Below are 13,809 nucleotides of genomic sequence, written 5' to 3'. Positions count from 1 at the left end.
GCTGGTCCTTTGGTAGAATTAAGTTAGGAGTATGTTGCAAGCTAATTGAGGAGGATACACTTTATAAAGCCATGGATTAACTCCTGAATTCCCTGAGCACTTGTTCAACTTCTGCACAGGTTCGAGTGATTCTAGCTAGCTAGCTAGCTAGCTAGGTATTATTCGTTGTTCACTGTTTATTCTTTCTTTTGCTCTTTTCGATTTTCCAGATGATGGAACTGAGGCGGTTTAATTAGAGCAAATTAAATAGGGCATGTGTTAGCTAGCTACGTACAGCAGACCAAATTTGCATGTTTGGCGGGAGGAACAATTTGTTACGTACAGTACTACATTCTCATGTCGATCTCCAAAGATTCCTTTTCTAAGCAACTTCAATAATTATAGTTTTCAATCTTATTGGATTTTTGTTTCAATCTTAGTTTATGTAATCGATCTTCGTTTCTGCACGATCTGGAGTTGGCCGGAATATTACTACCAATTCCATCTTTTATGCTAGACCCAATTAACTTTTACTTTGTCTGCACCCATCATAATATGATTCCCAAAATAGGTGTCTTAATTGTGATCTTGAAATCAATTTGGGAGCGCGTGCATGTTGTATTTACATCATTAATTATCTCTATCCTACTATCTTGTGCGATATAGTTCCAAAGTTCATAAAACTCGTTCTTCTTCAACGGCGGATCTCTCTTATCTACCAACTTATGGTCTCAAATACGATGCCCCTCCCTCCACACGAGTGTCGTCACACCGCCGAGCTTTGTGTTATAGACAATGACTTGTCGACTATCGATCCGCATGGACCTCCCGATACTACCTCTAGCTTATCACTCCTACTCTAGGAGTGTCATCTATCTTACTATTACTCGTATTTACGTCCTAACCTCACATATGATCAGAACTTCCCTGTTACTCCTACGGTGCGTACGACATACAGTATACCTAATGGAGATCACAGTAGCACTGGCTTTTGTTGTCGACGAAAATAAGAAAGTCTTACTATATAACGATAATTATGGCAAATTATGGCAAGTTGGAAAATATGTATATCAATTACAAGTAAATTAAGAAAGTGGCAAAGAATAACTCATTTGGAAGCTTTATCCAGCATGTGGGACAGTTGAAGGTTGAGGAGCCTCTCACATGGGGGTTGGGAGGGAGTCGAGGGACGAGCCAAAGAGGTAGGTAGAAGGGGGTTTGCTTTTTAGGACAACCCCACAAATTCTCTTCACTACCTACTTACTACTAATTAAAGCACATGGTATCCCACAAGTTGCTGAGTTGGCTCTCACCTTACTAACCAGGCCTTCATTGCCTACCCCACCTGTTTTTTTTTTTTTCTTTCGTTATCTACCGGTGTTCAGATTGGTTTACGCGCACGTAAATTGGTTATTTTTGAGGGATCGATCCACTGTTAAAGAACGGGCCCATATAAAGTCACGCAAAGTCCTATATGGATTCCCCCCGCAAAGATTGATAACATAAAGGTTTCAAACTCGAGAGGCACGTAAGAAAGAAATAAATTCCTGAATTATACACGTCTTGATTATTTGGCCTACCCTACCCGTTAGCTATGAGTTGTACCCTGTATTAAGTTCCTGGTTCAAATACACACTCACAATCTCAGGAGTAGCAGTTGCTTGATGCTTGCTTCCCTATTAATAGCTCTCCCATGTGTTTGTTCGTGTCTTTATTGGATTGGAACTACTTGGGTTTGAGAACAATTTGTACCAATCATGCACCTACTGTACGTTTAAACAACCTAACTCTCAGTGGAGCAAATAAATTCCCTTCACCAGAACTATGGGCAGCTTGTTCGATATGGGCGCGCTAACTCTAGCCAACCATCATAACTGGGACCGGATTGAAGTCTGTACGTACGTGTGGATGCGGCCCAATTCCTTCAAATTTTGGATGACCACACAACTCAATCATCACCCTTGGAGTAATTTAATCTCGCAATGCAAGTACCTTCTGGAGAAGTTTACATCCGTTAAGATTAGCCATGTTTATCGGGAAGAAAACAAATATGCGGACATCTTTGCCAAGGAATCTCTCACTCATGCTCCAGGATTTATCTCTTTTTATGTTGCACCGTCTGTGGTGTTATTTCAATTACTTAAGAAGACACTATATATATTGATTAAATACCCCAAACTTATTATTGCTTAATCCCTAGACTTATTATTGCTGGCTTAATCTAGTTTTCTCTCCTTCATTACCCAAAAAAAGTAAAATAAAATCCCTTCAGGCTTGTACCCCAGGCATGCCTTTTTTTTCTTTTTACCCTCTTATATTTATCAATTATTTATCAATGACGGGCATGTCCATTGATCTTCTTTTATTGCAAACCATAGAGAGTACAAATATCTCAATAATATTAATTAGACGAGACATAAGTCCATTTAAGGGAAGAAGATAAAATCAATTTTACTTTTGGCAATTGTTGATCCCTGACCTCAAATTGGTTGGACAATACTAAATGTGATTGTGAGTCGGTGACCATGAAATTTTTTCTTACTTTCTACAACGATAACATGAAATTTTCAATTAGTTAGTGATATCAGTACGTTAAATTAGTGTGAAATTTCATATCCCTTCAGTAACACTAATGCGTGTTACCTGTGCACAGGCGTAATTAGCCTTTATAAAACTAGAGTAACTTTTTTGACGTAGGATTAAAATTAAAAACCAATATTCAAGAGAGCGGTGGATTTAGACAGAAAACAAGTGTATTCTCTACTTGATAATCAAATTCAAATATGGGTTTTGTTTCTTGTTTTGATTTCTTTTTTCTTTTTATAAATCTAAGGGGAATCATGGATAATGTACGTGAAGGATTTGGGAATAATTTCATAAATCGTGCTAGGGTTCAACATCAAAGGTGTGGGGTCAGTTTTGAACCAGGACAATTGGAAAAATGTGTAAAAGTAGGTAAAATGAACACATGAAATTTTACAAGTGGGCATCCCTCTCTAGAGGTGTCAAACATGAAATTTTACCCGTTTAAATTGGTACGACACAATATGGGCATGGTTTTAGATGGGCCGGACACGGGCATTATATGAAAATGGGTCAGGCACGATACGGCGCGACATGGTTCAAAACGGGCACGGGGCACGGCACAACAAATACTAAGTTGTTAGTTGTTATACAAATTTTTTTTTCCCACCAAAACTCGATCGGTTGGAGATGGGTAAGGATGGGCACAACACGACATGACACGATTGAAAAATGACACGACAAGATTAAATAAACGAGCTGGTAGAGAAACTTTTATGTATCCTAGGGATACCAACCCCTTGGTACCCCTTTCCGGTCTGTTTCTCATTTTTTGGCCATTTTCCAATCACATTTTGATGATCGGCTCCGTTCATTTTGTCGAGTTCGACGAGAACCTTAGTCATACCAAAAATCATGTTCATTGGACTTTATTTGATACATGATCGGCACACGTGAAAATGGAAAAAAACCAAAATTGGGTTATAATTCAGTGTGTTTTTGGACCCAGTTTTGGTTTTCTTTAATTTTCACGTGTGCCGATCATGTACCAATTAAAGTTCAATGAACACGATTTTTGATATGATTAAAGTTCTCGCCGAACTCTACAAAATGAACGGAGCCGATCATCCAAATATGATTGGAAAATGGTCGAAAAATGCGAAATGGACTGGAGGGGTAACCAAAGGGTTGGTATCCCTGGAATACATAAAAGTTTCTCGAGCCGGCAAGGGATGACACAACTAAAAGATGACACAGGTCACGACACGATTAAGGTAAACGAGCGGGCCGGCACGAAGCACAGTTGACATGCACAAAGCTAAAATGGGCCGGATTTGCACGGCACAACCCGTTTGACACCCAAAATGATCGCAAACAAGTAGGTGGTAGAAGTGAAAAATCATGATTCATGGGCAGTAGCTACTTTCAGTGTTGCTTTCACAGGAGAGATAATGTGTGTGTGGTGGGTGATAACAAATTATAACCAAATCAGAGAGGATACTATTACAACAAAGATTATGGTTTCGAGACACCCAATAAACTGTAAGACACATAATTACATAAATTTAGCTATAATGTATTACTCCATTCGTCTATAAATAAGTGGTCCCTATAAAAAGACGTGCAATTTTCGAAAAAAAAATAAAGTACTTCATTGCATAATTTTTTTCAATTTCTTCGCACTCAGTTAAAGAACTCAATTAGATCTTTAATTCAGTGCGAAAAAATTCAAGACATTATGCACAAAAGTACTTTGTTTTGTATTTTTTTTTTGTTTAAAAATTGCACATATTTAGGGATGGAGGAAATAAATTAGATGATATACAAATGCATTACGTTTTTTTTTGTCATTCATTAATTTTAATTTATTCTATCTTAGGGGACTTGGAGAGGAGGATGAGTGCTTACGGGAATCGAACTCTGCCCATGTGCATAAAAATGGGAAAATGACGGCCTAAGACGTGTTTTAATAATTAATATCATTCAATGACATTTTCAGCATTAACAAATGTTCTTAATTTGTCTTTGGTGGGTATTAATTATCAAAATACGTTCTCGGCCGTCATTTTTCCCATAAAAATACAAAAGAGGCACCAACTGCACTGCACTTCACATGCGTTACATTAAAATATGATAATTGAACATTCTAAAGTTGAAACAACCTTCCCCTCCCTTGCTAACCAACCTTAATTAGGTCCCTAAACTTGCACCACAATGTTTGGAGAGAGAAGAAATACTAGAGAAAAGTGGAAGGTGAACCAAAGCCCACACACAACCACAACCACACTCATTATGTTTTCTTTTTCTTTCATGACATAAATCCAAGTCTTCTAGAAACCCTAGCAGTACCTTTTCCTCCCAAACACACACACACTCTCTCTCTCTCTCTCTCTCTCTCTCTCTCTCTCTCTCTCTCTCTCTCTCTCTCTCTCTCTCTCTCTCTCGTACTAGGAGATAGAGCACCAATAGAATAAAGAACCACAACTACCCACCCATATGCTAATGCACAACAATAGAAGAGAAAACCCCACTAGGACACTTTTTTAATCTAATGGGCGCCCACCACAACAAACTCACTAAGTGCTAAGGTTTTGAATTTCCCCATTAGGTCATGAACATAATTAGGTTTGTATATGTTTAAAAAACGAGGATTACTTTTTAGCCTATAAAATAGTACTTCTATTTGATTAGTAAATTGGAAAAGCATTATTTCATGTCTAGATTGTGGTTAATGTCCAAGGCTAGATAGGTGAGCTAATCCGACTCACGAACAACAGATCACGGTATTACTAACATAATCAAATGCATATAAAGAAACGATGACGGAGTGACTTTACAACAACACAATATTGATGTTAGTTCCAACCACATTCTATTATATACTTCCTAATTAATGTAGCTGGGTAGTGGGTATAACTGACTTAGGTCTTGTTAATTTACTTCTCAGATTTGTAAATGAATTGCTAGAGGAAAACAAGTAGTAAAACAGATTTAACCTCAACCCATAGCAAAATATAATGAAGCCTGATAGCAAGTCCTTTTTCATTCCAAATTCGTTATCTTTGTCGAAATTCGACCAAAAAAAAATGGCAAGAGGCTCTCCCTTGGTTAGCAAAAACTTGATGCCAAATTTCACAAAGTCATTTTTGGTGAACCGTGAACAGAAGTTTCGCTTTGTCAAACCTTGACATCTCACCCCCAAGTTAGCATTGTGATCAAGACTTGAAACTCAAGAGTTTGCTCGATCTCAAGATCTCACGTTCGAAATCTCTCAGGTGGTATCACGCTCTGACTTAAATTAAGACCCCTGCAAGTAAGTGGTGAATTGATCTCATTCTTTTTGAAGGGCTTGGGCCAAAATAGTACCAAACGCGTTCAACAATATTTCTATTTTTTCACGACAAAAAAATATCTGTTTTTAAATTTTTTTTTAGCACTGCAGACTATTAAAAAATAACTATGACAAATTTATTTCACATCTTGCTCTTGGGGAGCATTACAAGGGATGATATAGGCCGGGTTTGAATAATAATCCATAAAAAAAAGAAGCGAAGATAGAAAAACACGTAAAGAATTACATATCCAAAATAAAAAGGATTTTCAACGGTCCTAAATCGTCAAAAATCCTATGTAGCTAGAACAATTACATGACAGAATAGTTAAACTTTCTTGTCACACCTGATAAATATTTTGTATCACAAACACTTTTTTTTTCTTTCTAGAAAGGTAATTAATTAAGGACGAGCACTTTGATCACCAGAATTTTTAATCTCAAGTGGTTCAGAGTTTTAGAGAGAGAAAAGAGAGGCAGAGATGAGTACTCCTCCTTGTCTTGCTATGTTCAATTATATACCTTACTTTTACACCTACCTAAAGGTATACCCACATTTAATATGAGTATATGTCGATATGATAATGCCAATATCATCAAAAGAGAGACCACCATCCACTCCCTCAAACCTGTCTTACCAACTCACATCTAGAAGCAATTACTCTCTCTCTCTCTCTCTCTAGCTTTCTCCCTCTCGTCAAAAGCCTTATAAAACCCCTCGTCAAGTACTCACAAGGGCTAACCTTGATCCACAAGCACACACCTCAAGTTACACCATCACCACTGTAAGCCATAGAAAAAACCAAAACCGAAAACCAAAAAGCCAAAAGGTTGTGGAAGAAGAAGAAGAAGCTAACCCCAAATTCAAATGGGAAGGTCACCTTGTTGTGAGAAAGCACACACAAACAAAGGGGCATGGACCAAAGAAGAAGATGATCGGCTCATCGCTTACATCCGGACCCACGGCGAAGGATGCTGGCGGTCTCTTCCCAAGGCCGCCGGCCTCCTCCGTTGTGGAAAGAGTTGCCGCCTCCGTTGGATTAATTACCTGAGGCCTGACCTGAAAAGAGGCAATTTCACAGAAGAAGAAGACGAGCTCATCATCAAGCTCCATAGCCTCCTTGGTAACAAGTAAGTTAAATTCAATTAATTAAATAGTACTTCACATCTTAAACTTCAACTACTTCACTCTCTTGCAATAAATTCCCAATCTTTCTAGTAGGCCCCGATGAAAAAAATAGTACAATATTTCTGATTTACCCATTTATTATTGTGGTCAGTCCCATATTCAATTTATGCTTCCCTAAACTTATTGAATGCATGTGATATTATTCCCCACCATATATATAGCATATAGGAATAAATCTAACACACATTTATTTATTTCCGATACATGGTACTTCAACAATTCTTTTAGAATCTAAATGGATTTTTGTTGTTGTTAATTAATATAGATGGTCGCTTATAGCTGCAAGATTACCGGGTAGAACAGATAACGAGATAAAGAACTACTGGAACACTCACATTCGAAGAAAGCTTTTGAACCGGGGAATCGATCCGATGACTCACCGGCCGATCAACGAGCCTCAACCGGAGGTTAAAACCATATCTTTTGCGACTGTTTCCGTTGAGAAAGAAGAGGAGAAAGCAGTAGTGGTGACTAGTAGTAATGGGTTTAGTGGCAAAGAAAGGTGTCCAGACCTAAATCTTGAGCTGAGAATTAGCCCTCCTAATTACCAACACCAAAACCAACCTCATGATCATCAGATTTTGAAGACAGGAGGGAGAGACTTAACCACCACTACTACTACTACTCTCTGTTTCTCATGTAGCTTGGGAATACTAAACAGTGAAGAGTGCAGTTGTTCCAATGGTACAAGTAGCAGCAGCAGCAGTACTGGTTATGACTTTTTAGGTTTGGAAAGTGGGGTCTTGGATTACAGAAGCTTGGAGATGAAATGAAGCTTGAATTAGTATATAGTATGTAGCAAATAGAGGAATGGTCAAGAGATGGGTATTTAGGTTATAATCTCTCTAACTTTCTCTCTTGCTTGTAAGATTATTACTACAAAAAGTGCATAGTATTTCTCAAGTACAGAGGACAATTTTGATATTTGTTCTGGAATTTAGATGGATTTTCCATCCACAATTGAGGGAGCCAGGGAGAGGTTAGTTGGTGGTCTTGGAGCATTACTTTGTACCGTTCACAGCTGGTCATTTTGTCCCTTAAAATCTTCAACACAAAGTATGTGGATCCCACAATAACCAGCTACACGAGTCACACACTATCTGTAGCTAGCTAGCGCCATGAGATTGTACTTTTATGTGCAAAAATCGGCCGAATCAACACCCAATGTGCAAAAAATAATTAAGAAACTAACGCTAACAAAAAATCACAAAAATTTTACATGGTAATTGTACTTAATTTATTCCCTAATTTCAAGGAGCCTCAGTTCCACCATTGCACTTATTTACATACCTCTTTACAAAATTTGATGAGATTATCATGTTACCTCATGTGTTGTTCTCTACTTTTAAACTACTCCTATTTTTAATCGTTGGTGAGAGTTAATGCTGGAACATCGCCAATACATGCCTTTTATTTTGACTTTTCAAAAAAGGACAAACATTTTGAAACAATTCAAAATTAGAATATTGGACAAGCAATATAGGATGGAGTGAGTAGTTCAGATCTAATTTGCATCGGGTTTGGCCTTTTTCGAAAAATTGATACGGACAAGAATAAGTGTATTTTTTCAATACATATACAGATAAAAATTTAGAGAAGAAAATTATGGGGTCAATGGATAAGCTGTGAGAGGATGAGAAGGCAGCAGGAAGAGGTAGGTAACCTATCTCTATTTCTTCATTTTCTGCCCATAATAAAAGCCCTAAAAAACACTACTATAAAATACTTTCTCCGTCCAGATTTAATAGTCCTTTTTGGAAATTTATCATTTTTTAATTGATTATATCTTATGATTGATTATATTTTATGTAATTTTGAAAACATTATCTTATAGAGCTCATTGAGATCTATCAAATAAGATCTATATTGGATACTTCTATAAACTTTATTACCAATTTAAAAATATAATTCATTTTTTATCCAGTTAAAATTGAACGAGAGACTATAAAATCCGGACGGAGGAAGATGAGTAAGGAAACTAAGCACCTGTACAAAGTAGCACCGTTTCTCTACCAACCTTTCAATTATTGTGTTGCCCATATTCCCTAACCAATCTCAGCAATATTCCCTAACCAATCTCAGCAACTAGAAATGGAAACCCTGACTACTTTTGTAGATTTGATATATTCTTTACTTCCCTTATTTTTTTCTTTTTTCTTTTATCCGGATTTGATTCTTTACCTTGTCCCCGTGTTTATATATATATGTCATAGAATAACGATATACATCAACCGAAAAAAACCAACTTCAATATTAGAATTGGGCGTAGTTAATTTGCGAAGAGTGATGTGTTTGATCAATTGAAGCTTTAATTTACTAGGGGGAAAAAACATCATAGTTATAACAGTCTAACATAGTCAATTTTCTTTAAGATAGTAACTTTTTCCAGTTAGATGGAAGATTTAGTTCAAAGTTCTATTATTTGAACAGATATAGAATAATAATAAAAAGTGAACCGGGCGATAAAATAGTGATCGCATCTAACATGGTAAGCCAATCATTTTTACAATTATACTACCAAAAACTATATTTGGTGTGACTCTCATGAAATAGATTGATGATAGAAATCATGAACTTAAGTGGTAGATCCGTTGGTTTTCTATCCTTTTCTCGATTCATCAAGGGGTGGTTTCGAACTCTACTAAATAGCAGTCTCTCCTTTCCAAGTTATATTATTTGTCTTTGTCAATGACGAAATAGAAAGAAAAAGAGTTGGTCAAATCCATAAATTTACGCTACTGCCATCTTCCATTTGACTTGTGTTCCAATTTACCCCTTTAAAAAATAAATATTTATTTATAATTTTTAAGTTTAAAAATAATAAGCTTACTAAAGTAAAATAAAAATATGTAATATGGATTTCATTTGATAGATTTCGATGAGATCTATCAAATCCTGTAAAAAAAATAATAATTAATTTTTTTTAAATTTAAAAATAAATACTTATTTTTTAAATATTTTATTAAAGAATGGACTAGTTAAAATATCTGACAGAAAGATGCTCAAAGAAATTGAACGTTTATTTTGTAATGAGAGATTTTTCCAAAGCTCTTCATATTCCTCGTTCTTGTGAAAGAGGCTATGGTAATCACAATTGGAGTGACTTGCCACTGGTCAAGGGGTGTCAGACCCCCAATTGAAATGGAGAACCCCACCACCATTAATTTAATTTAATTTTAATTTGGGGTCCGACGACCACAGGTAGGTACCAACATTATTAGGTAGGTAGGTGCTTGACTCACTTTTTTAATTTTTTGGAAATTAGCTAGGGGCTTGACTGTTCACTAATTTTGGTTTTGGAAGATCCTGATTAATCCATATATAAATAAACCTCTCCAGATAAGATTTTACTATGTTAGTGAGATATCATCTTGTGAAATAAGATTAACATGCACGTTGTCCCTAAGATCAATAATTCAAAATTCAAAATTACTATGTTCCAATTCGGTTAGCAACACCGAGGCGGATCTTACATCATACATATAATTTGTAGTTATTGCATACACTTATCCAAAATTACGTTGCAGATATTCATTCAACTTATTTATAGTGTTTCATAAAAAAGAAGAGAAGTAACACAAATACGAAATAAAATGTTACTCCTACATTTCGTCCTTTTATTTAATTTAAAGAAGAGGAGTACTAAAGAACAAAACAAAAGGAATTAATTAACCTCAGCCTACAAATCGTCCTTTTATTAATTTTCTTGTCTTTTTCAAAGGGGTTAGGTAGAGACAATAGAAGCTTCCGTAGATATTTTGCATCCCTTTCCCTCCCCACTCTCTCTTTCTCTCTCTTCAGTCTCAATGGAAATTTTCTACTAACTAAAAGCCATATTATTATTTTATGCAATAAAAACTACTCCTCTCTCTCTCTCTCTCTCTCTCTCTCCGTACACAATTATTATTGTAGTTAATAATGCATAGTTCTACTCCCACCAACAGCCACATGCATGACCCCCGGTGGTGGGCCCCTTAGGTCCCCATCTGATCTAATCCTCGGCCTAATCACCCCCAAAAGCTAGGATTATCATCAAGTAGTACTAATAATTAAAAAGGGTTGAACCAGTTCACAATCCATATATAGCTAGAGATCGAGTTGTTTTTCTTTGGCCTTTTTGTTTTTTCTTCAATAGTTTGATTGAAGTACTCGATATGCTTTTCACGTCCCAAATTTAAAAGATCGTTCCTAATTTACATATTTTTTTTGGCTGATATTACCTCAGTATAGTATTCCCTCTGTCCCATAATGTTTGGCATTTTCAGGAATGCGTGCCATTTTTAAATTGCATATATCTTTTAATCCATAATGTTTTAGGAAATTTTTTGAACTTTGTATAATAGAACAAATTAAATTCTATCAAACAATATCCATATTGCTTATAAAAAAATATTATGGATTAAAAGATATTGTTAATTTTTTCATAAGGCTGGAATAGTGAAAGTGCCAAACATTATGGGATGGAGGGAGTATCATACATGTCAGTGTTTTGGCATGTATGTTCATCATATAAGAATCCTAAATACAACCAATTTAGGGGGGGGGGGGGGGGATAAAAAAAAACAAACAGGTTGTTTCTTCACAGAGAGAACAAGTTTTTTATAGCAAACAATCAACCAAGTTTTTTAATAAAATATTTTTGGAAAAAAGTTAATTTTTCTCCGAAAAATTCAGATCGCCCAAAACACTTTGAATATGTGAAATTCATCTCCGTAAACTCATTTTTGCGGAAATCTCCGTAAAGAAGATTAGAAGATATTCTCTTCTTCATATATGGAGGAAAAAGAATTTGTTCATGCCATTGCCGGCCCTTATTTGTGGTGTATATTTTCATTTTATTTTTTGAAAGTGGGTGTATTATTAGTCTTTAGAAGCGCTCCAATCGCAGAGACAGTAGTGTACCAACTCCGGATCCTATCTTTTTGGGTCGGCAGTTGGCAGCCGCGCCCGATGCAGCGTCATGTGCTCCGGTTGCGGCTGTTTGGGACTCCACCAACTCACATGGCTCCCTACTCTCTCTCTCTCTCTCTCTAGGCCAATTATATATACTCCTTACTATAAAAGAGGCTGCTTTTCTGCCGTTTAGCCGTGATCAAAGTCAGTTGGATGCCAACTTGTATCTAATCGGAGCACGTATATTTAGATCAAAAATTGAGTTTCCAAGTTGTATCCAGTGTATTACCAAAAATAAAGTTGTATACAGTGTGCCCAGATCATTTTTTTTCAGAATATATCTGCCAAATCCAATTTATTTGGTATCCAATTAACTTAATATTTTATGACCAAAAAACAAGACAACTGAATCTCTTGAGTTGGGAAAGCAACGACAGCATTTCTACACGATGGATCGAGAGCACCATTGCAGCTGAATCAACAGAAGCCGACTAGAGGATGTTGCAAAACATTGCTATCCCCATCTAACATGACTAAGGCCCCGTTCCGGAAACGGAAATAAGTATTTATTTTTTAAAAAGGCAATTTCAAGCTTAAAAATCATGTATTTACGTAAATAATTTTCCTATCAATATGGATCTTGTTTGATAGATCTCATTGAGATCTTTTATACGGTAAAAAAAAAATTAAAAAATTATTTTTCATTTATATTATTTTTGAGTTTGAAAATGTGAAATAAGTACTTAATTTTTAAGAAGGTGTTCTGGAACGGAGCCTAAATGTAGAAACACACATGGAGATCAAACCTCACCAATAAACCAAAAACCGCTAGCCAGAAAAGGGATGACCCAACCGGGTTCCCAGGATCAAAAAAAAAAACAGGGTTCCCAACACGAACACCAACGAATTAAGGGAGAAAACCTCCACAAAGAGAGGAGAAACCTATCACAAAACAGGAAAAAATAAAAACAAAAACTCTTATCTTCCCAACCTTGAGAAAAACAAAAAATGACACCTCAATAATGGAGACGGGCACTTGTGCCCTCCAAATAATATACTTTGTCCCAAATCCAAAAACGTGTAGAAATCAGACAAATCAAACGGCCTTCGGCAAAAAACTAGGCTGGTCGAACATTGATACCTATCTTCTTGCTTATTTTTGAAATTCATATTTGCCGTTTATTCATTGAAAACAAATGTGATTCACAGCTGATTAGTGATGTCCGATCAACTTGAGTTTTTACAATTCTGTACAAGACATTGAGGTCTACGTAATGAACATGTCGGATTACATTCTAAAAAATAGGACGAGGCCCATATAGAGGGCAAAATAGGTCCCATTAACCTAGCTATACCTAGGTAGTATATATGCCTTCTCTTTTTTTTTTGGATCCGCTATATATGCCTTCTCTTGAAGTAGAAGAAAGTGTATGAAATAAAGAATAAACAAAAATTTCTCTACTTCCCTTCTAGAAACCCATCTTTTCCTAGCTAATTGATTTTACAGAAATGATTCGTGCACAGACTGCTGTGCACAGCAGCTGTGCACAGCAACCTTTTTCTTCCGCCCCGGGTCGCACAAAGATGATCGGAGCCGCTCATTTTGTTCAAAATATGTCATTTAAGGTCTCTGTAAAAAATGAGTTTCGTTCGATATCGTTAGAGACGTTAACAAAACACCCAAAATCACTTCAGAATTTAGGTGTTTTGTTAAAGTGATTTTGGGTGTTTTGTTAACGCCTCTAACGATATCGAATGAAGCTCATTTTTTACAGAGACCTTAAACGACATATTTTGAACAAAATGAGCGGCTCCGGTCATCTTTGTGCGACCCGGGGCGGGAGGAAAAGGCTGCTGTGCACAGCAGTCTGTGCACGTAGCACAGCCCTTGATT

The 13,809-nt window shown here is 36.4% G+C and overlaps 1 protein-coding gene across 1 annotated transcript; it reads left to right on the top strand.

Moving 5' to 3' along the window:
- The first annotated feature begins 6,430 nt into the window (after positions 1-6,430).
- Positions 6,431-7,946, top strand: LOC131307204 (myb-related protein 308-like). Its single transcript, XM_058333614.1, has 2 exons — positions 6,431-6,964; positions 7,288-7,946. Exons 1-2 carry the CDS (start codon positions 6,702-6,704, stop codon positions 7,793-7,795), a joined length of 771 nt encoding a protein of 256 aa, XP_058189597.1. The 5' UTR covers positions 6,431-6,701; the 3' UTR covers positions 7,796-7,946.
- The last annotated feature ends 5,863 nt before the right edge of the window (positions 7,947-13,809 follow it).

This window comes from Rhododendron vialii, chromosome 11a (genome assembly GCF_030253575.1).
Source record: "Rhododendron vialii isolate Sample 1 chromosome 11a, ASM3025357v1".
NCBI classification, from domain to species: domain Eukaryota; kingdom Viridiplantae; phylum Streptophyta; class Magnoliopsida; order Ericales; family Ericaceae; genus Rhododendron; species Rhododendron vialii.
This window is presented reverse-complemented; position numbering and strand designations above follow the sequence as displayed.